At 39.4% G+C, this 26,162-nt stretch overlaps 1 protein-coding gene across 1 annotated transcript in view; it reads right to left on the minus strand.

Moving 5' to 3' along the window:
• Window positions 1–3,874: 3,874 nt before the first annotated feature.
• METAP1 (methionyl aminopeptidase 1) overlaps window positions 3,875–26,162 on the minus strand; it is a 54,543-nt gene continuing 32,255 nt past the window's right edge. The window contains exons 6-11 of the mRNA XM_061419588.1: window positions 25,414–25,497; window positions 21,878–22,016; window positions 20,243–20,374; window positions 17,297–17,440; window positions 12,187–12,252; window positions 3,875–9,507 (exon numbers count right to left, since the gene is read on the minus strand). Of these exons, the coding sequence (XP_061275572.1) occupies window positions 9,344–9,507; window positions 12,187–12,252; window positions 17,297–17,440; window positions 20,243–20,374; window positions 21,878–22,016; window positions 25,414–25,497 (729 nt within the window). The 3' untranslated portion in view covers window positions 3,875–9,343. The remainder of the gene's footprint in view (window positions 9,508–12,186; window positions 12,253–17,296; window positions 17,441–20,242; window positions 20,375–21,877; window positions 22,017–25,413; window positions 25,498–26,162) is intronic.

Consider the following 26,162-nt stretch of genomic DNA (forward strand, 5'->3'; position numbering starts at 1 on the left):
GTCCTTCCAAAGAACACCCAGGACTGATCTCCTTTAGAATGGACTGGCTGGATCTCCTTGCAGTCCAAGGGACTCTCAAGAGTCTTCAACACCACAGTTCAAAAGCATCAATTCTTCAGCGCTCAGCTTTCTTCACAGTCCAACTCTCACATCCATACATGACCACTGGAAAAACCACAGCCTTGACTAGATGGACCTTTGTTGGCAAAGCAATGTCTCTGCTTTTGAATATGCTGTCTAGGTTGGTCATAACTTTCCTTCCAAGGAGTAAGCGTCTTTTAATTTCATGGCTGCAGTCACCATCTACAGTGATTTTGGAGCCCCCAAAAATAAAGTCTGACACTGTTTCCATTGTTTCCCCATCTATTTGCCATGAAGTGATGGGACCAGATGCCATGATCTTAGTTCTCTGAATGCTGAGCTTTAAACCAACTTTTTAACTCCTCTTTCATCAAGAGGCTCTTTAGTTCCTCTTCACTTTCTGCCATAACGGTGGTGTCATCTGCATATCTGAGGTTATTAATATTTCTCCTGGCAATCTTGATTCCAGCTTGTGCTTCTTCCAGCCCAGTGTTTCTCATGATGTACTCTGCATCTAAGTTAAATAAGCAGGGTGACAATATACAGCCTTGACGTACTCCTTTTCCTATTTGGAACCAGTCTGTTGTTCCATGTTCAGTTCTAACTGTTGGCCTCCTGACCTGCATACAGGTTTCTTAAGAGGCAGGTCAGGTGGTCTGGTATTCCCATCTCTTTCAGAATTTTCCACAGTTTATTGTGATCCACACAGTCAAAGGCTTTGGCATAGTCAATAAAGCAGAAATAGATGTTTTTCTGGAACTCTCTTGCTTTTTCGATGTTGGCAATTTGATCTCTGGCTCCTCTGCCTTTTCTAAAACCAGCTTGAAATCTGGATGTTCACGGTTCACGTATTGCTGAAGCCTGGCTTGGAGAGTTTTGAGCTTTACTAGCATCTGAGATGAGTGTAATTGTGCTCTTCAAAGTGGTTGTCAGTTTTTACAAACCACATGGATATGAAATGACTAATTTGCATTTCCCTTAATTACTGAAGTCTTTCATTCTTTTGGTCATTTGTATTCTTTTTCTTCTGAGCTTCATTAGGTCCTGAAACCAGGTACCATGGGTTTTTACTGGGTTTGAGTCCGAGCCATGTAGGTTCAAGTCCCAAGTGAGGTTTTGGTGGGGTTTGAGTCCCAAGCAGGGTTTTGGTTGGGTTCGAGTCCCAGCGCATGGGTTCAAGTCCCAATCTGAGGTAAATGGTTTCAGTACCTTTATTCATCAACTCTCGGAAAAGACAAGATTATGTGGTCAAAGTGAAAAAAGAAATCTAAGTGTACTGACAACATTCTTCTCCCCTCCCCTCTAACCGGAAGATTCTCTGCTCCTTGCCTGCCAGGCTTGGGCATACAGAGCGGAGGTGCCAGACTGCAGAAACCCAGGCAGAGGATGGATCCATTTCTGTAGAAGGCACACAGAGGAAAAGTCCAGGAGAGGAGGGGGCTGGAAGGAAGTAAAGGCATCAAGCATGAGAAGATATTTGCCTTTCTCTGACTTAGATTACATTCCACTAAAAGTTATTACAAGACAATGGCTGTATTTCCCTGTGCTGTACAAAATATCTGAAATCGTGCAACTCTGACTGGGACTTGACTCCACAGTCATTTAGGTGAGATCACACACCCACCTGATCTCAGGACTTAACGTAGCTCAGGTTCTTTTTAAGACTTCTTTATTCTAGATGCCAATCCTTTGCAAGTTTTATATTTTTAATATATTCTATATTTTTAAATTTTTATTTTAGTATGGTCAAACCTATCAGTGTTTTCCTGGTGCTGTTGTTAAGTAGCATTTAGGCTTCTTTACCCTGAGCAGAATAAAGCAGCAAACAAAAATGGTGCGTAGTCTTAACCTCCCAGTTATCCATTAACACAAAAATAAATGCATGAGGGCAATACATGCAAGAGTTAGAACATTCAAATAGAGAAAATTACATGGGAAAGAAAAGTTAAACTTCCCCCTCTCCCCCAAAATTAGTGACCACCGATAAGTTTATGTATCTTCCCAGAAGTTTCTATGAATGAAATAACATGTATACATATAATTTATACAAATGAATACTAATTAACACTATTCTGTGCCTTTTTATTTTTTCCACATATATCTTAAGACTGTTTTCATATCAGGACATTGATATACATATCTTTGGTTGAATTGAAAGCATGTGCTTTTTGTTTTAATTATTCTTCTGATTGATGTGGCTTAATTGCTCCCAAAATGAAAATAGAAAATGGCAGTTATGGTCAGGACTTCTTTTTGGATCTTTGGTGCATTTGAAGGACAAAGCAGTATAGCTTCTCTCATTTTATCTAGAGGGCTAGAGACTCAGTAGGGGCCCAAAGGGCTCTAACCTATTGTCCTACATAAACTGGAAGAAGAGGAAATTGAAACTAGCGTCTACCCCAGCTCTAAGAAATGTACTTTCATCTGGTTTGTTTTAGCTCAGCCTTCCAGGAATAAAGTATATTTTACTGCCTTAAGCAATTGCCGTAACAAAGAACATATGAGGGTAATAATGGAGAAGAGCTAATAATTCTTTTAAAAGATTCTTCCACTCATTCATGTATAACTCATGAGTTATACATGAATGAGAATGGCAAACATTTTACGTTCACCAAGATGAGAAAGTAAAGCAATTTTAAGATAGTAAAATAATGGAACCCCTATTCTTGTAGCTGGTCAATTAGGAAGTTTACTTTTCATTTCTGTCACAGTGAAGTGTACATAGTCTTGAGCCAGCTAATTCAGTTTAACAGGTATGAGCATTTCCTGGATGAAAGCACAGTTGCCTCTTTGAAGGAACCAGTATCACCATGAAGGCTCTTGGATCATGGGACTATAGGTTTAAAGTATTTCTTGTTAAGATCCTTTCAATACATCCTCTTGGATGGCATCTAGGCTGTTATGTATATTGTGGAACCAAATAGTTTTTGGAAGAACACAGACAACACAGGGCTGAAAAACATTCACTAACCCTGGCTGTTCAAAATCAGAACTCTGCCACCTTAAAAGTATTCTTGGGAATTTTTTTAAGTTTAAACTGCTTTATTGGATAAATGGTATATAAGTTTACCACAAATGGCTAATCTCTCCACTGTATATTTTATGAAAGCTAGTGAAAAACAATTTTTAAGGATCTAAAATTTTACAATACTACCAACTTTCAACAGCTTTTTGTTTCTCACTGAAAATGCTCATATACTTGGCATTTTTCATATGTTACCAGCTTTTCCATTTTCAGCATGTTGGGCTATGTTGCTTTCTATTTAACCCACCTAGGGATGTTCACTGTGAAAAACAGGGTGTAAAATACATAGGCATGTCTGACTTGAACAAGGTCTTTATTACACGCACAGGGGACTAATATAAAGTAGAATGTGTGGAATGATGAGGTTTTTGAGGTGAGGGGACAAGTTGCATTATATCCAAACTTTGTTACAGTGGAGCTAGTTAATGTGTGTACAACTTAAAAACGGCTACACATAATGCTACTTCCATTTCTTTCATTTCAAAGCAAAAGTAAATGTAGCTGGTGATTCTCAAAGGTTTTGCTGACCTGGGGAAAAGAGAGCATATTTTACATGTGCAGAATGCTTTACAACATCTTCTGCTTGGCTGCCAGTCTCCCAAGTAGGCTGATGATCAAAGCCTTCGAGTAACTAACAGTTCTTTGGCCCTAGAGATACTGTGTGACCCAGGAAAAACGACCTACTCAACCAATTTTGTTTCAATTAATGTGCAAGATCAGACTCTTTGTCAGCAAATACCCTTTAGAAAAAATACACCACAAACCATATTTGGAAAACATTTAAGTATATTTAAACAGTTACTCAGATAATAAGTGCATAGAACTATAACAAGAAAATCATATCTTTAAAGAAACAATTTATGAAGTGAACTGGCACAGTGAACCAGTACATACAAAGTCCTCCATTATACAGATTTCTTTTGGTGGAACTTTATAAGAACAAAGCAGATGGGATGGGCTTTTTACTTGGGGGTGGGGAGATGGGCTTTTTACTGATTTTTACTGCACACAGATTTTTATCAAGCCAGACATCATAACAGAATTCACTGAGATGAGCTAATAGGCACATGCTCCCTTCAGGAAAGGAGTGCTGATTCACCACAGAACTACCCTGACTCTAGACAGGGGCTGAAATAGTCCTGATGACCAAGAATCAGATCTAGATGAAACAGTGGAAATTTGCTTTCAAATACCTGTTGCTTTTTTTTTTGCAAATCTACATCTTAATACTAACAGTTCTTATCCTTGTCTATTTTGTTTCCTCAGAACCACCCAGGGCTCAGATGTACTGGTAAAAATTTTGAAAAAATTCTACTCTAAATTTTCTGTTGACCTCTGACCCAAGTACTAAAATAAAGTGAATTTGATTTAGTCACGTTATATATAGAATAAAACAGTTGCTAAGCTCTGTGTCATTGCACAAATAGGATACCTCCTTAAAGAGATGGAAATTTGTCCAAGCCATGCAACTAGTTTAAAAAATTAGAGATCTCAGCCCTGGTGTCCTGCTTGTTGATCTTGGGAGTTTGTGACACCACGATGCAAATGTGCCTACACGCGTGTGGGAGTAAACCCTGCCATGTGTCTGTTGTTGGAAGTGGGGTGAGGAGTCTGGAGTACTAGTAAAAGGGCCAAGCACCCAGGAGTCAAAACAGTTATAAAAGCTCCGCAACAGCAAAAAGGCTGGACATGCACAAGAGAGATTATTTAAAATACTTTGAACTCTTAACATAAGTGGTAAGTGAAAATCTTTCCAGGAAGGCCTTCTGAGTGCTCCACATAAACTGGTTTTTAGCACATTTTTTTGGCAATATTGACACATATTTTAATATAATAGAATTACCATATACAGACAGCTCTGCTGTTGCTCACTTAAGTCCCCAGAATGAAAAGCAGCAGGTAACAGGTCGCCAAGGCCACCTGACCCCCGCCTTTCCTTTGTAAGATAACCAAATGCAAGACATTTTTTTTTTAACACTTGGCACCAAAAGGAGTAAGAAGGCTGCCTACCCTTCTGAGTTGAGACTAAGTGGGGCCACAGAATTTCAGTAAATGGAGCCTGTGCTGCTTTTCTTTAGATGTTCATTTTTCTAAATCAAGCAAAACATGTTAATAACTTCTAGAATATCAGCATAATGCAGCCTGTATTGTAAAACCATATCCTTAAACCATGTCCAGATGTTTTTTCCCAGTCTATTAGAAAATGGGCTAAACATCCACATTACAAGCGGTACAATTTGCTCCTCTGGTACCTAGAGAACACACACCATCAGATGTAGACAAAATCGTAGATCACACTATCTCAATCAATTACAGTGTTTCCAACTCTGAGACCACTAAAATATCTCCACCATCTCTATAGCATGTTTTGCCCTCAAGATTCACTGCATTTATTATTTAAAAATAGCTCATGGGTTTATGGGCTTCCCAGGTGGCTCAGTGGTAAAGAATCTGTCTGCCAAGCAGGAGATGCAGGTTCGATCCCTGGATCAGGAAGATCCCTGGAGAAGGAAATGGCTACCCATTCCAGTATCTTGCCTGGGAAAGCCCATGGGCAGAGGAGCCTGAGGAGCCTGGCGAGCTGCAGTCCATGGGGTTGCAAAAGAGTTAGACACAACTTAGCAACAAGCAGCACACACATGATTTATGAAATTTAGAATACAGCAGAATCAAAACGAATTACTTCAATTAACTTTTAAACCAGTACCCTCCTAGTGAGATATGTTCCAAGAATAGGAGCAACCACAAATTTTGCACTTAGGTTGATTGTTGGTAGTGATTTTGGTGTTGTAATTCTGAAATTATTTTACATGTCATGTAGAATCAAGCAAATAAATATTAGTGTTGTTCAGAACCAAAATTCTCACTATGGGAGATGGAAAATACAAATATGAAACAGGGAAGGGTGAGGAAGACTAGTGTTAAATTTGAAATCAAAGTATCAGAATGAATTCATGATTTATTTTTTAATTAATTTTTTAATTGGAGGATAATTACTTTACAATATTGTGATGGGTTTTGCCATACATCAACATGAATTTATAAAAAATGCAGTTCCTGGCTCTGTTCCCTGAAAGGGCCAAGGAGCAATTAACACCCCAGCAGTACCCAGACCTTGATTTCCAAATGCCATTCCTCATGAAGAGAAACCAGGGCTCCTTGGAGAAGCAGCCAGTTCCCAGTCTGGAGCAGGAAAAGTATAAGACAAACTGAGAACATATGGCGAAAAGCAAGGACATGCCCAAAGACTGATAGGCATAGAGCAAAATGACCCACAAATAAGCTTAAAGGTGCTTCCACTGGCCAAACATGGAACATTTAGAGTGACCAACACTTTTAGAAACAATCAGTAAGCTAATGCTGATACTCAAAAAGAAGTGGGCAGAGTTGGGGGGAGCCTACTTCTTCAAGTGTCAGTTTCATAAGAGATCAAAAAATGGTGGAAAAGGTTGTTCTACAGTTAAAAAAAAAAAAAAACAACCTACAGATGACAACTGAATGCCATGGGTTTGGACTCTGCATTTAAAAAAACAACACTCTGGAGAAAGCTGACTCAGGTGTGAATGTGTACTATACAGACAACTCTGAATATTCAGTTCCTTGGGTGTGACAATGATCGTGCAGGAAATGTCCTTAAGTTTTAAAAGAGATGCTGCGACAGTAGCAGATAAAGTACGATGCCATTCCTCTCCAAAGAAAAATGCTTCTTATATCAAGAGACGAGGCACAGCAACAACTGCTGAATGCACGAAAGGGTATATGGGTATTTCGCTGCACTATCAACTTTCTGTAAATTCGAAAAATCTTCAAAATTAAAAGCTGGAAGTTAGAAAAACGTGGGCTGGGGGAAGGGGGCAGAAATAGCTTACAGACACAATTTGGGGGCTTCAGCAAAGTGGAACATCCGTCTCTCAAATTTAATCAAACTCCGTGAAAAGCCAGAGCAAAGACAGGACAAACTGAGAAGTCAAGCTAAGATGGCAAATTCCTAAACATCTTCTTCCTATCAATTTAGACATGAGGGTGACAAGTAATATAAGACTGCTGGTGAATGGGTTCTAATTCACCTTTACACATTTTGTCACCAAAAGCCAGAAACTGAAGATGAAATGCAAACATGTTTCCCTTCTAAATTATAATTAAAAGGGGGCTGAACAACTGGTAGGGGAAAAAAATATATTTTAAAAGATAATACAGAAAAGAAAAAGTTAACACACTGACATTTTGAGAAGTTGGCAGAATGATAAAACTACCCTAGATGTTTATTCATCTAAATCTAGTAAACATTTGTAATTAGACATATACAATTAGACTAGAGTCCCATGCTGTTTTTACGTCTCCCAAACCGAGAAAGCATCATCACCAGTGTGGTGTTTTAACAACAACAAAAAACCATCCCACCAAGATTTTTTTCCTTGAGCTTGTTTTCTCAAAGTAGACACTGACTAAGCCCACACCACAAACTCCATGATCAGTACATAAAATGCTGCACTACCGGTGTGGCAATCTTTGTCTTCAACAACTCTCAGACACATGGTTACATGTCAAATACTACTGGTAGACTGCTGAACTAAACACAGGACTGGAATTTTTATACAGTCATTCAACATTAAAAAGTATTTTTACTCAAATCATCATGAGTTTTTTAAATGGTGAAATCAGCCACTCCATTCCCACCACTTCTTTCTAAAATCCCAAACAAAATGCAGCAAAGTTAATGACCACGTGGCAGAATAATCAAACTTTTTAATCTCCCTTTACATATTATATTAACATTTATATTGCAAGGCATTCCATTCACAAATATTACAGTTTGATAAAAAACTTCACACACATACCCCCAAAAGTCTATACCAGATTCAGCCACATTACTAAATCATCAAAATAATAAAAAGTAATGAAAACATTATCGTGATTCCTTTAAAGCAAAAAAGGTCTGAGGCACTCTGGGAAAGATGTTCTCTTACAAGTGTGACATGTCAGTGTAATCCAATTATCTTCGCATACAGTTTCCAGATACCCGGTAATCAAGTATTCTCCAATGACAATGACTTTGATCTGTCTTCATGGATACTCTCCCATTTGGGACTGAACTACTGAAAGGAGCACAGATGCTGGGCAGCGGAGGTCATTTCTAACGAGGTTCCCAACTGTGTAAAGGAGAAGTGTGATTTCAGCACACCCAGGACAGCGCATCCCTACTCCAAGGGAACTGTCCAACCTCCAGAGACGTCCTTCCGCCCCACCACCAGCTTTACCAGACGTTAGCACTTCCAGACTCTGCTCCCTGCTGGAGAGGCTTCAGAACTGTCTCTTCCCCAACTTCCACAGGGCAGCCTCCAGCCTTCTCTGAGTATCTCTCCAAGGTTATGCCCTTGAAGTAGGACAGAGAGGGGAAGGGAGCATTTTTCCTCCCATCATGACCAAACAGAGGTCTGAAATAGCAATGTATTACAAAAACGTCATTCTCTGCAACAGCCAGCTTCTGTTTGGAACACAGCTGTTTCTGCCATAAACTCGACTTTTAAAAACCTGATAACCTTTGTCCAAAGTGGATTTTGCCCCATACATTCACTCACACAGAGCCCACACTGGAGGGTCTCACTGACCGAGTGCTTTCTTATGCACAATTATAAGCGTCAATAATTAGCAGGGCAAGGAGGGAAGCCAATTTCCAGCTGGGAATTAAATCACTGCAAACGATGGGTCCGTTTATCACAGCACAGAACTCCATCAGGGAAGAATCAGTACAAACTCCAGGTCACATAGTATTCAGTAATTACATACATGGAATTTAAAATGTATACGTATATACTTCCACACATACATAATAATAAAAAAAATCGGGAGCAACGTATGTCGCAGAAGTCTCAAGGATTCTCTTCTCCAGCACTCACCTGGAAAGCAGCTGGCGGTGCTGGCCCAGCGGTGGCAGTGACAGAAGCAACTAGAAGCAGGTTTAAGTAAAAGTGCTCAAAGGGCAAGGAAGAAAAACGGGTGCAGAGATCTGTGTGTGGGGCGGCGGGGAGGGGAGTTGAGAAATGCTTCCTTTATTCTTCTTGACCTTTTCAGACCCAAGACAAGTTCTTGAGGACACATGTCAGATGTTGTAGTCCTTCCTTATCGATAGTCAAAACAAAACAAGTAATAAAAAATTTTCCTCTTCCATTCTGTACTCTCAATAAAATGCGGAGTACAGCCAGAAAGTATAACTGAGATGTGCCGTCTTGGGGGAAGTTAAAACTGGGACATGAAGTGAGGCTGCGCGCTATCAAGCCGCCGGGTTAGGATCTCACAGCCAGTGTCCGTGACCAGCAGAGTGTGCTCGAACTGGGCAGACCGCTTCCCGTCTCTTGTCACCGCCGTCCAGCCATCCGGCCAGGTTTCATCCTGCCATCCGCCTTAAACGAACAAACACCATCTCTTAATTCTACCACTCAGTCCTTTTTCTAAGTACACTCTAGGGAAGTGCACTTGCCCGTGCCCCTCTATCCTTGGGTAGCTCAGAAAACTAATCTTACAATTCATTATTAAGATTCCTGTGTACACGTCATCTGTTTAAGCTAAAGCCTTTCCAACTTCATTTTGGTCTTTAGTTCAATGAAGCAATAATATGTTTAAATTTTACAACTTCACGTTTTGTATACTTCTCAACTACTGAATGAAGATGCTGTTTCCAAAATAAAGGCACTCAGCTTCCTTTTTGTAAATGTACTGATTACCACTCATCCCAGGATTGCATTAAAGAATTTAGCTCTCTCCTGATATAACTTTGGCATCTGACTAAACCATAGCCAGTGTATATTGTGAAGGAAATAAGATAACTTTTTATACTTTTATGATAACATTTAATTCCTGTGTAACTTTTAAATGGCAGCACATAAATGGTGAGAACAGATTATACTGTGAAATTTTTGTAGGCCACACCCCTGTAACCAGAAAGAGGGCAAAGAGAAAGAAACAGGAGTTTAGCAAGAGAATTTAAAAATTATGATGAGGCAGAATGGGTTAGAAAGGAAACAACAGTGAAAGAAGCTGGGAGACGAAGGAAAATGAGAGGAGAAAATGGGCGTGAGATGTAGGGCAGGGAAGACAGCAGCGGAATTACAAGGTTCTACAATTCCAGACACTACTAAAAAAGCATACAGAGATGTTCATGTCTCCAAATTAGATGTTAAAAAATAATAGTAATATTCTTTATTTTGAATACTCTTTACCAAACATTAGATCTTACTGCCTCAGACAAATCCCAGAGTATAAAGTAGTGAGGTAACCTACTTCTGCAACATTAAATCCCGGTCTAAGAAGAAAATATGAGGCAGCATAAAGAAAGTTAACTCATGCTTTGTCAACCATCTAACGATGAGTGAATAGATAGTTTTCAATGTAATGAATGATCTTTTCACAAATGGATTTAAGACATTAATACTTCTTTAATTTTACTGTTATCTACTAAAACAGATTCTTTACTAAATGTCAAGTCAAATATATTTGACTACTGTTCTGAGAAAATTCCTCTTCGAATTAAGACACTTTCCACTATGGAGCTGAGACTTAGCCCAGCTTAGTTACACTGAAGTATATCTGGTATAATTTGATGATTACCTGAACCAGCTCAACACAATGTTATTTGCTTACTCCAGGAAACACCACTTGGAAGTGAAGAAGTGAAGTCGCTCAGTCATGTCTGACTGTTTGCAACCCCCATGGACTGTACCCTACCAGGTTCCTCCGTCCATGGGATTTTCCAGGCAAGAATACTGGAGTGGATTGCCATTTGCTTCTCCAGGAGACTTTCCTGACCCAGGAACTGAACCTGGGTCTCCCAAACTGTAGGCAGCGATTCCAAAACACACTTTCCTCTCCTTGTCCTTGCCCTTCTCTGCCATCATACTTACTTATCTTGCACCTGCTTATGCGGGGTCATCATTCTTCTGGGGAGTGACAAAAACAGTATCTTACACTTGTACAGCCCTTTAAAGGTACTCTGCGTTCATACAAACCATCTCACTTAATTCTTACCACAGCCCCGGGCATTCAGATAAAAGATAAAGGTTGTAACTTGCATCTTACAGAAAAGGGAACTAAGGATCAGGTTAAGAAGGCAGCCTCTAAAACAACCTCCAATGCTTCCCTTCAGTGTGGACTGGGTTTAGTGACTCACTTCTAAGGAAGAAAACCTGGTAGAAGTGATGGGGTATCTATCACTCTCAAGATTAGGTTATAAAAAAGACTGGAAGGATCCTGAGGGGACTCCATTAACACAGGGGACAGGACGCAAGAGCCCTACGACTGCTGCATCCCTCTGCATCCCCTAATCTCAACAGACAACTGGTGAAGGAGGCCCCGGTTATTACTCCGACAGCCTCAGTGAGAGCGCGAATCGTGACACAGATCACGGCTGTCATGCGCCTGTCACAGCGACCAACGACTGCAGGGACATAAAACTGCCAGTACAAAGCATGTCTGGGCTGGGCTTTCTCCACAGCAGTCGTCTGATGGCAGCACCTGATGACCAAAGTGCAGACCCTGAAGAGGCAGGACAGCTCATGACTTCAGAGTCCCACAAGTTCTGCTACATAACTAGCTAAGGGACTCTGGGCAAGTTACTGAACACTTAACCTCTTCAAAAATCAGTTTATTCTCATGGATAATGGGGACAGCACCTCTACCTCATAGGTTGTGGAGAATTAAATAACTGTGTTTGCCTCAAAAAAAATGGCTCTAATTTCCTTTTCTCCCCTCTTTCTCACCCACACCAAGACATGCAACAGTTTCCACACGGCCTTGATTGATGGAGGCAACTAATTATTACAATACATCCTTTGACAGAAGCTTTATGAAAAGGGACCAGGACTCAAGTACTTCAGCATCTACTCACAGCAGACGAATTACCATGGAGAAAGTACCGCTTTCTTGCCAACCATTACAATTTTCGGTTCTCTACATGATACTGAATCGAGTTCGAGAGGGGGGAGTGGAAATGAAGCAAAATCGAGCAGACTACTAATCTGATCATGAGTAACCAAACGTAAATAAAAATTCAATTACAGAATGTTACGGCATCCCTTTTTCCTCACCTTCACAAATCATTGGCTCAATTGTAAATACATGACCAGCCTTCATCACTCCAACTGCTTTATTTTCTGAAATTAAAAAAAAAAAAAAATCTCAGAACACAGCAAAAAACCTACAGCATATTGTTAAACACTTCCCTGGAAAAAGTACACAACTTACATTCCCATGAGTGATTCTTATATTAATGAATTTCTCCTCTCCTGACTCCCCTTTCTTAAAGCAGATCATTCAGCAAACAGGGGGGCTCTGAAAACCTCCTACTCTGGGGCAGATATTGTCCTAGGCATACTTCATTTTGCTTGTTTTCTCTAGGAAAATACAGAGATGCCCTAGACTGGATTTCAGATGTAGTTAGCACTCTGTGAAAGCAAAAGTACCTCCATTTATGTTATAGCAGGGTTAGAATAGCAATTATATAACCAACGAAGTTCCATACTTATCCAAGTACCACAGTATAAAGGAGAACAAGATATTTCAGACTATGCCAGAAGTTGCACATCTCCTGGCTGGGACAGGAGTGGGTATGGATATGGGGGTGGAGGTAGGGCACAGCCCACGGAAACAACTGTACCATTTTTAGAGAGTTTTGTAAACTGTCTTATCTTGGAAAGGGAAAAAAAGCCCCTGCGCACTAACCTACTTTTTTTTTTTAATGCTGGCAGGATTATTCCTTTTTTTTACTGGAAACAAAATTTCCATTTCTCCCTCATATTTTGTCCAAATTTGCCAATATATATTTTTAAGGATCATCATGAGAAACTCAACTGTTAGTGTCCAGATTTGCCATCTCCCCAAAAAGGCCAAAAATTTGAAAGAGGTATAGGTCTTTTTAGACAATCTCAAAAATGGAGAACAGGTTAACTTTCAGAATAAAAATCAAGAGCTGGTAAGAGCATCAGTGAACGGATGGCTGCACTTTCTCTGCCTGACCACCAGGTGGCGAGAGCTCAGCTTTCAGGCTTTCTTGATAAGACCGCTGTGCTTCCAGATGGTGACCCATGTATCCACTGGATGGATTCAACAAGCTGATTCTATTTAACACCTCTGCCTAGGTTTGTTCTAACTTCACCCTCTTGTTTACATTCCTGCACATCTTTCCTCGTGAACAGCAATCATGCTGCTTTCCACTATCTTAGGTATTGCCAAAATAAACAACCTACAGATTCCAAATCAGGAGTTTCTAAAATATTATAAAAATCTGAGGGGCAAAAATAATTTTGACTTTTTATCTCTAATTTCATGAACTTTCCCTCCAAATGGCATGCAACTTACTACATATATAGACTTGGTCATATGCCCTTGGGGATATCAAAAGAGTCAGTGCAGTATCACAGAAATAAAAATGGCTAAAGGAATCGAGAACTGTACTGGCGGATACAGCAGCACCTGGGTGCATGAGGCTAAACACTTGGAAAGTGGCAAGTCAGAATGTACATGTAAAACATATGCCGATTTCAAAGATAAAAAAAGCATGGACTATATCTCAATGATAGTTTTACACTGATTAAATGTTGAAATGCTAATATTTTTAATGTAACAGATTAAATAAAATGTAAAATTAACTGTTTCTTACTTTTGAATATGACAACTAGAAGTTTTAGTATTACATGAAAGTGAAAAAGAAAATGAAGTCGCTCAGTTGTGTCCAACTCTCCGACCCCAGGGACTGTAGCCCACCAGGCTCCTCCGTCCGCACTGTAGGCAGACACTTTACCGTCTGGGCTACCACAGAAGTCCTTAGTATTACATATGTGCCTCACATAATTCCACTGGTCAGTGCTGATGAAGAGAATCCAAGTTCCACTCCTGTTCCTGCCACTGACTCACTGTTCAAGAAGTTACAATTCCCAGCTCACTTTGGCTCATGGTTTCAGTTTCTCATCACAGCTCATTCAACAAAAACACACCCTCCGAGTATCTACACCATAGCAGATAATACGGCTGAGTACTTCTACAAAAACATGCACCTACTCTACTGTCTGCCTCACAGCATTACCGTGATCTAAATTCTCAAGGTAGGGCAGTATCACCTTTACTTCCAAACCATGATGATAAGGAAGCACATAAGCGCTCATCTTAACAAAGACCTCTTTTATACAGGACGTGGAGGGAAGTTACACAATTTCCTGGTTTCACACTCAGTTGCTTAGGAATACAGAGTTATAAGTTAAAGAAGGGATCATTTACATTCAAAAGCCTCTGCTGTACAAAGACTCCAATAGCTTCCTTTAATGCTTCCCTAGAGAGACCACAACATATTTTATTTTAACCCATTTAACACCTGACTTTTCATAAATACAGCAAAGTGGATAAAATGAAGTATACATGGGTCCTTGTCTCTTTTTTCAGAATTGTTTATTTCTAATTAAGCAGCTTAACATGAAACTCAAGAGGCATATCTTGTATACCAGCGGGGCCGTACCGTGCTGACACTATCATCACCGTAGCGCCTTCTCCCATAAATTTTATTTCCTTCAAAAAATCTCTCTTCATGACACATACCCACTGCTACACCTAAAACAGACAACTAGTAAGAATCTACCACACAGCACAGGGAACTCTACTCAACACTCTGTAATGACCTGCATGGGAAAAGAATCTTAAAAATGAGTGGATATATGTGTATGTATAACTGATTCACTTTACTGTTTTTTGGGGGGCTCAACAGTAAAGAATCTGCCTGTCAAGCAGGAGATGCCAGTTTGATCTCCTGGAGAAGGAGATGGCAACCCACCCCAGTATTCTTGCCTAGGAAATCCCATGGACAGAGGAGCCTGGCAGGCTACAGTCCATGGGGTTGCAAAAGAGTCAGACACAACTTAGCGACTAAGCAACATTAACTGAGTCACTTTGCTGTACACCTGGAACTAGCACAACACTATAAATCTACTATATTCCAATAAAAATTAATATAAATAAATAAAGCCTCTCTTTATACAATCCATACCTAAATGTGAGTGCTATCTCTGCAAGTAAGGGTGCTTTTCTCATTCTCTCCCTTGCCCACACTTTTTCCACACGCAAAACACATGCATGCACATGTGTGGCACACGGCAGTGTCATCAGAATAGCTACTTCCACTCTGTTAAAGGGAAGGCACAATAGGTGACCAAGGGCTGAGCAGGAAGGAACAAAGTCAGCTACTTATTATCTATTGCTAGCTTTTACTTTGTGCACAATTCCAGCTGAAATAAAAAGGACCCTGTGGTCTGCTAATAAATGCTTATTGATTTATGTCAAATGCTGTGCTTAATTGACTTCTCTAGCTTCTCCTGTTGAGAGGTTTCTCACTCATTTCCCCTTCTTGTGGCAACTACTGATATCTTGGATTTTACCAGCTCACATCTGGATTTATGAAAACAACTGTGCATTAGGCTGACAAGCCCGCTGGCTCATACCTGCAATACATCCCAGACACCACTGGTAAATTTATCTTCTCAAAATAACAATTTCACCTTGCCATTCTCCTGCCAAAAAATCTTCTGCAATTCCTTAAAAATGAAGTCAGATATCTTCCATCTGGCACTGCCCACTTCTAGCTCACACATAACTCTCAGCCTAAGCTTATCTTGTCTCTGTTCAGTCTGTCTCAACCTGAAGCATCTATTCATGTTTCCCCACCGTTGCCTGGAAAATCCCATGGACAGAGGAGCCTGGTGGGCTGCAGTCCATGGGGTTGCTAAGAGTCAGGCACGACTGAGAGACTTCTCTTTCACTTTTCACTTTCATGCATTGGAGAAGGAAATGGCAACCCACTCCAGTGTTCTTGCCTGGAGAATCCGAGGGATGGGGGAGCCTGGTGAGCTGCCGTCTATGGGGTCGCACAGAGTCGGACACGACTGAAGCGACTTAGCAGCAGCAGCACCATGTGGAATGCTCTTTCTCATCTTCCCCAGCAAACCAAAATCTCATTCTTTATTTCTCCCACAAGACTCAGCGCCAAACTGCTTACATCCTTACTAGGCAGCAAGGGAAAGGCTGACTCTAGAAAGGCAGACAGAACCCAGGTACCAATCCTACCCCTGACATTTATTCACTAGTTTGTGTGGACTTAAGTAAATCAGTTCCCTAAGCACAGACTCTGCTTGTTAAAAAGAGAGCTAAGAAATTATTCATAGAGTTGTGATGCACAAACGAGATAACATAAATCATCACCATCTTCATTCTAAGAGTTAACTTTAAGTGCTTTCCAAGCAAGATCTCATTTAATTCTAGTAACAGTTCTAGAGTAGGTACCATTCCCTGATATTGTATGTATGAGCAAACCTAAGCCCAAGAAGGTACATCAAAGTCTCTACATAGCAGTGACTCCTCTATATTTATTAAATTCCTTATGTTACCTAATGTGGATAGCTTTCATTTCCAGCACTAAATAACAAACTTACTCCCGTGTGTCTTATCTCTTCAAGAGAAAAGGTTCTGTAAGACTAATTATCCAACACTTCCTTGTTAATCTATCAGACAGCACTCAATTTCAGGAAAGGATACTTTGTCTATTCTCCTCTATTTATACCAACAAAGAACACAGTATCTGACATATATTAAGAACTCAAATCAAACTCAGCAGAATCAGTTTCATCTAAGGAGTCAGAATATATGTGGCAGGCAGTGTTGGCCGTTCACCAAAATTACTATTTTCCTTTTCTTCCAAAGTACTCAGCTAGATCACATTTCCCTACCTCCCTTGCAGTTAGTGTAGCCATATGACTGAATTCCTGCCAATGAAAAGTAAATGTAAGTGACTTGTGCCAAGTCCATGTTGGCCCACTAAAACCTCCCAAGCATACCCCTCCATGCTTCTCCCCTCCCCCCCAGTATCTTTAAGATCAGAAAGGGAACCCCCAAAGTGACCCTGAAAGCTATGTGTTGAAAGTGACAAGCGCCTGCATCAAAGAATAACTGTTCCACGCACCCCCAACAGTAACCACACACTCAGGATCTGGACTACTGTGAGCAAGGTATGTGCAGAGTATACACATTTTGGGGAGCTATTTATAACAGCTAATAGATTATTCTAATAGATACAAAACTGTGGGTCCTGTTAAATGTTTGGGGAAAAAATATCTGCTAAATAAACAGTTAGCCAATACAAACTCTTTGGACAGTACTTACTGGCGTAGTGGGGTACATTGGGGGCTGTATGAAAAAGCTTGTGAATTCCATGCCCACAGTAACTTCGAACAACTGAAAATCCATTTGCTTGTGCATGCTTCTGGATAATGTTTCCCAATTCTCTGTATCGAACACCAGGCTTTACTGAAAGGAAAAGAGAAGACTCGTGGCAAAGGGAAAGAGTAACTGATAATTACTAAGCAATCACTATCTATGCCAGGAACCATTCTGAAGGTTTTACACGCCTACACGTAAGACTTTCAAGATGAGGAAATCGAAGCTCAGAGAGGTTAGACTGCCAGGAAACGATGAAGCTGAGAGTCAAGCTAGCAGCACCTGGTTCCTCCTTTGCTGCAGAAGAGGAGGGGCTGTGCAGCAGTCAGGGGCTGGGAGCAGCACCACTTGCTCTCTGAACAAACAAAGAGACTGGAAAACACACTTCTCTTCCTCACCTTCTCTAAGGTCAGTGGGCTTTCCATTAAAGCGAGCAGGAGAGATAAGAGAATAAAGAGCATCCGGAGAAAAAGGAACATTCATAAGGAAACTGACTTGTCTTTGGTTTCAGTCTGGTCGACTTTTCAAAGAATTGCTTCCCCTGGGCATCTTTATCCCCATATAAGTGGTTCTCAAATTGTTCATTTGCCTCTCAAGAAAATCTTGGGAGTAGGATGTAGAAAGGTACTTCTCACTATATACTTCCTGCCCTGTTTATTTTTTATGACTTTTACCATTGTTTAAACAAAAACCAGAAGAAGTGGTTCTTATTGCTGCTACGGCTCTCCTAGCACTGGGACCCCAGGATTTGGGCTCTGCTGGATTCGTGGGGGGTCCAGCCACAGTACTGGGGGTCCCCCCCTCCCTACAGTCTCTTTCTCTGCCAGCTTATTTCCAACCTGAGGTTCAGACACACCACATCCTCTCCAGCCAATCACATTTCTGGGCAAATGGCTTAAGGAATCATTTTCATAACATTTACTTGCTCTTAACCGTATGGACCAGCTTGGTTGTTTTTTTATTGGGAGGTAGGGCAGGGGAGATTAATGATTTCTGAGGAACATGCTGACTTGCATAATGATTTTCTTGCATTCCCACCCAAGCCTTCTTACCAGCCCCAGTCAGCAGGGAGGAAAGCAAAATTTTAACCCATGCTGCACATACAATAAAGGAAATACCTGTTCAACAATAATGATGCAGTGTGAGAATGGAGACTTCTCCCTAATTCTCAAGCCAGAGGCAATTCTGGTCCCAGGGGTACACTTCATAGAATCTGGAGACATTTTTTTGGCTGTCACAACCTGGAGAGGTGGTGCAACCGGCCTCCAGTGAATAGAGACCAGGCATGCTACTAAGCATCCTGTGGTACACAGGACAGGCCCCCACGACACAGCATCATCAGACTCAAAATGCCGCAAACGTGCAGGCTGAGGAGCCCTATTCTGGAAAGCTAATTTCACAGTTGGTCCAACTCTCCACAGCTCTGAACCAGGATGGGCAGTCAAATTATCAGAAAACAACAGGCAGGAATGATCCATACACAGGAGTTAATAGCACTTTCCAGAGATTAGGCAACCTCTACTCTTGGTTGTCTACTGTTCTAAAGATTTTAGTTCCTTAGCAAGTTTCATTCCTATGACTTTGTAAAACAACATTCCAGCCATCTGGTTATTTTGATCAACTCATAGAGAAGCAAAAGAGATATAAATATTAAACTCTAAAAATTATTTAAACCTAAAGCTTCCAAAATAAGATACTAAATATTAAAGTTCTCATCTCACAATACCACCGTGAATATCAAAGTTTTCAAGTATAATCAACAGTGAATTAAAAGGAAAGGAAAATCTCACATACTGATATATAAAAATAATCGCATGCTTTCACTTTTCATTCCTCTGATTTTATTAAATTAGTAAAAATTATACCATCTCCTTTATTTGCCTAAGAACGCTGTCCTGTCCTATACAGTGTAGATGATACATCAGATCTATTTAATGGTGGGGCAGGGCTGGATAATACACTGACCAGTAATGCTCAAACGCTGTGAATTCCACCTCAAGAGTTGTTGGCCCTCAAACTGTCCTTCTAATAGTCTGTTTACATTTGCAACAAGTCTTTCTTTCTCTTTCCTCACAAGATATTGCATAAATTTTTAAAAACCATGGATAAACTGTTTGTACGAACAAAGACAGACACAGTCTGAGAAAAGTCCCACAGAAATACACCTCACCAAAGACATTATTCACTGTAATAGCAAGACACCTGGAAAATACCAAAATCCAGGAGGGGAAAAGTTGTAGACGTTTTTATACTGTGGAATAAAACATAAAGCAATGAAAAGGATAGGTAGATCTATGCATGCAGGCATGTACATGTTCTAATATGGAAAGATCTCTAAGCTATTATTAGTTGAAAAAGTACTAAATTACATAATACTACAATATTATGATTCCATTTAACCTAACTAAACACATACATGTGTAATAATGTACTATGGAGAAAAAAAAACCTAAATGTTAAAAATGGACACCTCTAGAAAAGAGACATTTAAAAAAAGGAAAGGCAAGTATAAAGGAAAATCACTCATGTTTTCCTCTCATAATCTGATGCAGTCTTATAGTTTTTTTATAATAAGAGAACAGAACACTTATGAAAGAATTAAAAAGTAGGAGAAAAGTTACAGTCTGGAACTATCAATACATTCTTCCCCATTTATCAGTAAATGAAAAGGAAGATAAATCATAGAAGAGACAAAGGAATAAGCAATAATTCAGTCCATCTTCATCAAGGGATTCTCAAGTCACCTTTAAACCTACTGCTGCCAAACCCAAAGCTAACTCAGGTCGGGCAGAAGCACAGCTGGAAGGGACCAGGCATGCATGGTGCAATGACAGGTCACTCGAGCCCCACACTACTCAGCAGCTTCAGCGGGTGCCCAGCCCTGAGGCTCACCTGCGTCAATGGCTTGCATCAGGCACTCATACGTGGTCTGAACCAGTTTCCGAGCTCCCTCATCCACGTCTCCAACAAAAAATGTTTCATTCAGGTCCCCATGATAACCATTCCGATAAAGAGTGATGTCCACTGCAAAAGAATGTGCAAACATAAAGACCACATTTGTTTTTATCTCAAAATTCAAATTCTGCTGACACGACAGAATCAAGCAGGTTAATGAAAAAAATAACTTCTAAGCAACACCAATGAATAAATAACTTAACACCCAATAGATATTTCTTGTCTATAATGCACCTAAACTCACTGTAGAGGACAGGTCTGTGGTCACATAGCACAAGCCAGATGGGCTTCAAAGCTCTTAGAACAGCGATTAAATCGTTTATGGCAAAAGAATAATGTATCCCCCCGGATACATTCCAGCAAGATCAATAACCCAAGTTAATAACATTAAACAAAGGACTCTGCCACACTGTGACATCAAACAGAAAATACTGCTTTCTCTCATTATCTTTAACAAGTTTTTCCTCATCCTAGTCAATCAATAAACAGAAACATTTACACTATTCTACAGTTATTTTTCAAAAACTCATTTGCCTTTCACTTATTTGTGACTATTCATACTTCTCTTTGTCTTCATGTTTAAAAATACAGATTACCACTACACAACTAAGCCACACTAAGCTAAATGTATCCTCGAGAGCACACTGAATTAGTATTTTTAAACCATAAATCTTCAATCAAGTTATAATATCACAGTATAGATGTATTGGCTCTAGCACAACACACACATTCCTGAAAAACCTCATAATATATGCATGCAAAAAAAAAAAATAGAGCTTATATGTAAATTAGCATTGGGCAGACCTCTCAAAACCTAGGGAGTTTTATAAACTGATACTCCAAATGTAGCAAAAACAATTCATATAAAAACAGTGTCAGTCAAGTCTCCACTACCATTCACAGCCAGCATCACAGTTTGTCCATTCTCTGTAGCCTTTAACACTTGGGCTCATGCTTCCTTGTTTAATACATAGATTCTTAAAGGTATCTGATTATTAAAGAAACCAAGTTCATCACTATTAAAAATATCATCGAGGGGAGTCTAACTCATCAATTTATTTTTTAATTACAGAGGGAACCATCTTGGCAGCTTCTTTCTCTGCACTCGCAGTTTCCCAAAATAGCTGAACACAGTGGTCCCTAAAGCCACTTTCGAAACTTAACATCAAGGACAGTACTTCTGCAGAATTTTGAGCCTTTTTTCTTAAGGTCTTCGCATATTACTATCCTCTTCACATATTACATATTCTCTTTATCTGTAATAGTGGACTAAAAGGAGTAAGAAAACAATCCCACTTGAATCAATTATTAGTTCCACATTTCACTGACACTCTTCATTTACCAGTCACATATTAAAGCTCTGCATTAAAGAACTTGTAACAAACACATTATACTAGAAGTGTCTTGAAAGCAGTTAACTGAAAACCACAAAATAGGTTTCCAGAGATTTTAAATTTAAGTTTTAAATATGAAAAAAATAAGTTAAAGACAAGTGAAGAAGATGCAAGTCACTATCAGACTCCCAAAATCTTGTTTCTTAGTTCACAGCAACAAAAGCCACACATTTCTTACCATTAACAATATCACCTTCTTGCAAAGGCCGTCTGTCTGGAATTCCATGGCAAATCACTTCATTCACTGAAGTACAACAAGACTTCGGGAAATTATAATAATTCAGGGGTGAAGGATAGCAATTTCTTGCAATGCATGCCTATAATAAATTAAAAATAAAGTAATTTGGAATGTGCAAAAGAAAAAGCTAGTATGCATGCAATTAATCAGATTTTAAAATCTGAAAAATGTGGAAAAACCTGTTGTACAGATGTTCCTAATGAAAAACCTATTTAATATTTTACTTTAGAAATAATAGTAGATACTACTTTTAGTATCAAACAGTAGGGTTTCTAACAGTCAGCAAACCAGTTTACCAATAATTGCAAAAGAAAAGCAAATTCACGCATTACAAATATTTATAAACATATACAAATGTCACTATATGAAGATTTATTTTAGAATTACCAACTCCTTATGAAAAATATATTAAATATTAATGTGCACAGTTAATTTTAATGCTTATATAAATGCCTCTATCCCTGTGACCAAAAAAATAAATACTACTCCAGTACTCTTGCCTGGAAAATCCCATGGATGGAGGAGCCTGGTGGGCTGCAGTCCATGGGGTTGCTAAGAGTCGGACATGACTGAGCGACTTCACTTTCACTTTTCACTTTCATGCATTGGAGAAGGAAATGGCAACCCACTCCAGTGTTCTTGCCTGGAGAATCCCAGGGACGGAGGGGCCAGGTGGCTGCTGTCTATGGGGTCGAACAGAGTCGGACACTGCTGAAGTGACTTAGCAGCAGCAGTAATAATTAAGAACCTGCCAATCTGCCTGCAACATGGGAGACCAGGGTTCAATTCCTGATTCAGGAAGATCCCATGGACAAGGGAATGGCTACCTACTCCAGGATTCTTGCCTGGAAAATTCCATGGATAGAGAATTCCATGTGTACTGGAATTCCTGGTGTACTACAGTCCATGGGGTCGCAAAGAGTCAGACATGACAGAGCAACAATACTTTCACTTTCAAAGTATTTCCAGAGACGTTCATATAGAACATTCATACGAACATTCATGTAGGAACAACAAAGCAATCACTAAGAAAATGATCTAGTTCTCCATAAGCAAGTCTTATGTTACTTGGATGTTTTTATACAGTGGTAGTCACAGCGTACATGATTTCTCTTTCCATACTGCCAGTCTTCAGACTAGTAATTTTTAAACAGCTGCCTAAAATACAGTTTGTGAAATGTACTATAATTTTATTGGTAATTCTACTATTACTTAAAATTTAGTTTTCTCAACTACAAATATTATAACCAATAACTATTATGCCTATCATTTTTCCTTTAACAATCTGCTTCTGTAATTCTCACAGCAGTCCACATAGTAGTTAAGAACACACAGAAGCAGACTGCATTGACTAAAAATGCCAGCTCCGTTACTTTTCAATTGAATAACCCTGGGCAACTTCACCTCTCTCTGCCTCAGTTTCCTAATCTATAAAATAGAGATGAGAGTAGTGCCTACCTCAGAGTTGTTGGGAGATGAGATGAGTTGGTAAAATAAGCACATAAGAGTCCCTGGCCTACAGGAAGCATTCAAACTGCTACTGGTGCATAACCATATACAACCCTGGGCCATGGTGGGTGGGGGGGCGGGGGCAGTGAGTGGGCACAATGATCCCCTTCCTGCCTAGTCCAAAATCCACATAAAACTTGACTGCCCCCCCCCATTTTACTAATACACTACGGCTGATCTTACCAAAAACAGAAATTAACACATACTTTGTATGTTACATGTATTATGTACTGTATTCTTACAATAAAGTAAGCTAGAGAAAATATTATTTTAAAAATCATAAGAGAAAATATATTTACAGTACATATATATATTTACTGAAAAAAATTCACATATAAGAAGACCCATGCAGCTCAAACCCATGTTGTTCAAGGGTCAACTATATTTTATAATATATTGAATAACCCCAAATTAGGATTTATAATGTCAAATAAAAAAAAATGTTATAGACATTTTTATAGCTCAAGACACATTGTCAAATATCTTTCCAAAAGGATAGTCCCAATTTAAATGCCATCACCATGAAAAAGAGTACCAGTTTCACCATCTTCAGAGAGGTAATGGACATAAATATCTTTAAAATACTTCCTAATTTAGAAGGTTTTATGACTTGCATTTGCTTGATTACGAGAGCAGGTTTAATTAGCCTTCCATGTGATTTAGTAACTAGTTACTGCTCTTCTGTTATGAACAACCTAACTATATCATGTGTGCACTCATCTACTACAGGGTTTTAAGGTCTCTCCTTGGTGGATAAGCAATCTTTTTTATAAAGTATACCTGGACTTCCCTGGTGGTTTAGCGGTTAGGAATCTACCTGCCGATGCAGGGGACATGAGTTCGATCACTGGTCCAGGAGGATCCCACATGCCATGAGACAACTGCACCCATGTGCCGCCACCACTGAGCCCACATGCCTAGAGTCTGAGCTCTACAACAAGAGAAGCCACCACAGCGCGAAGCCCGTGCACTGCAACAGAGTAGCCTCTTGCTTGCCAGAACTAGAGAAGGCCTGTGCTCAGCACCAAAGACCCAGCACAGTCAAAAAAACTAAATTAAAAAAAAAATTTTTTTTAATATCCCTATACTATATTTCCAGTGGTCATGTATGGATGTGAGAGTTGGACTGTGAAGAAAGCTGAGCACCAAAGAATTGATGCTTTTGAACTGTGGTGTTGGAGAAAACTCTTGAGAGTCCCTTGGACTGCAAGGAGGCCCAACCAGTCCATTGCAAAGGAGATCAGTCCTGGGTGTTCTTTGGAAGGAATGATGCTAAAGCTGAAACTCCAGTACTTTGGCCACCTCATGCGAAGAGTTGACTCATTGGAAAAGACTCTGATGCTGGGAGGGATTGGGGGCAGGAGGAGAAGGGGACGACAGAGGATGAGATGGCTGGATGGCATCACCGACTCTATGGACACGAATCTGAGTAGACTCTGGGAGTTGGTGATGGACAGGAAGGCCTGGCGTGCTGCAATTCATGGGGTCGCAAAGAGTCCGACACGCCTGAGAGATTGAAGTGAACTGATACTATATTTACTACAAACATGTATCTGGTCTCTTTGTAGCCTTGTTATTGTAAACAGATTAAAAAAGGAAACATTTTTTACCACTAGTTTCAGAAGTTATATTTTTTGACTTCAGAATATTTGACACACATGGTAGCATGATTTACCTAAAGCACTAATAAAATTAATCATCTTGTAAAAGCTAAACTAAAATGTTATGAAATGTGACATTTCAGAAACAAGGTACTTCGGGCTTACCTCAGACCCCAATATCAGATACTTACAGATGGGATAATGTCTATTGAATACTTTTTATATTTGAAACAAAGTGAAAAATTTGCTTTCAAATTAGTTTTTAGCCAAGTGTAGATATTCAGAACTTAGGTTTACTTTATTTATAAGTCTAAGACAGCTAACAGTACAGAAAAATTTCTCAAAGCATAAAAGTACAATTCTTACTAAGTGTACTGCATGATCTATTTCTTCAGTAGTTACACCTGGTTTAATCAGCCCAGCGGCAATGTCCAATACTTCTCTAGCAAGCTGTAAAAGAGAAACACTTCATACATTAGAGAAGAAATGAAGTAGCATTAGAAATCTGTATCCTCTGTACTAACTTAGATTTTATGGAATACTGACAAAATGAATCTCACCTTGAATATAATAATCCTGAATTTTTATAACTATTTACATGTATTTCTAACATATTTTTAATATCCATTAATAAATGTGTATGTCTGTCTGTGTAAACATATAAATAAAATTGGGCTAGCTAGCAAATGGTTTAATTAGTACACTTGACTGATTTCTATGCAAAAATGTACATCTTAAGTACTCTAAACAATAATCAAGTGATGAAGTTTGAGGCTTCTCACAGTTCTACAATGGAGAAGGAAAGGGAGGGAAATAAAAGAATAGATAAATGATTTTCATCAAAGAACCATAGGAAATAACTATTACATAAAGAATGGACAGAGAACACGGTCCTACTGCATAGTACAGAAAACCATATTCAATATCCTGGAATAAACATAATGGTAAAGAATATAAAAAAGAATGTATACATAACTGAATCACTTAGATGTACAGCAGAAATTAATACAACATTGTAAATCAACTATACTTTAATGAAAATTTTTTTTCAAAAAAAAAAAAAAAACGGCCAGTCACAGTCTTACTAGGTAACATTTGCCACCTTTGTACATGTG

The sequence above is a fragment of the Bos javanicus genome, chromosome 6, assembly GCF_032452875.1.
Source record: "Bos javanicus breed banteng chromosome 6, ARS-OSU_banteng_1.0, whole genome shotgun sequence".
Taxonomy (NCBI): Eukaryota; Metazoa; Chordata; class Mammalia; order Artiodactyla; family Bovidae; genus Bos; species Bos javanicus.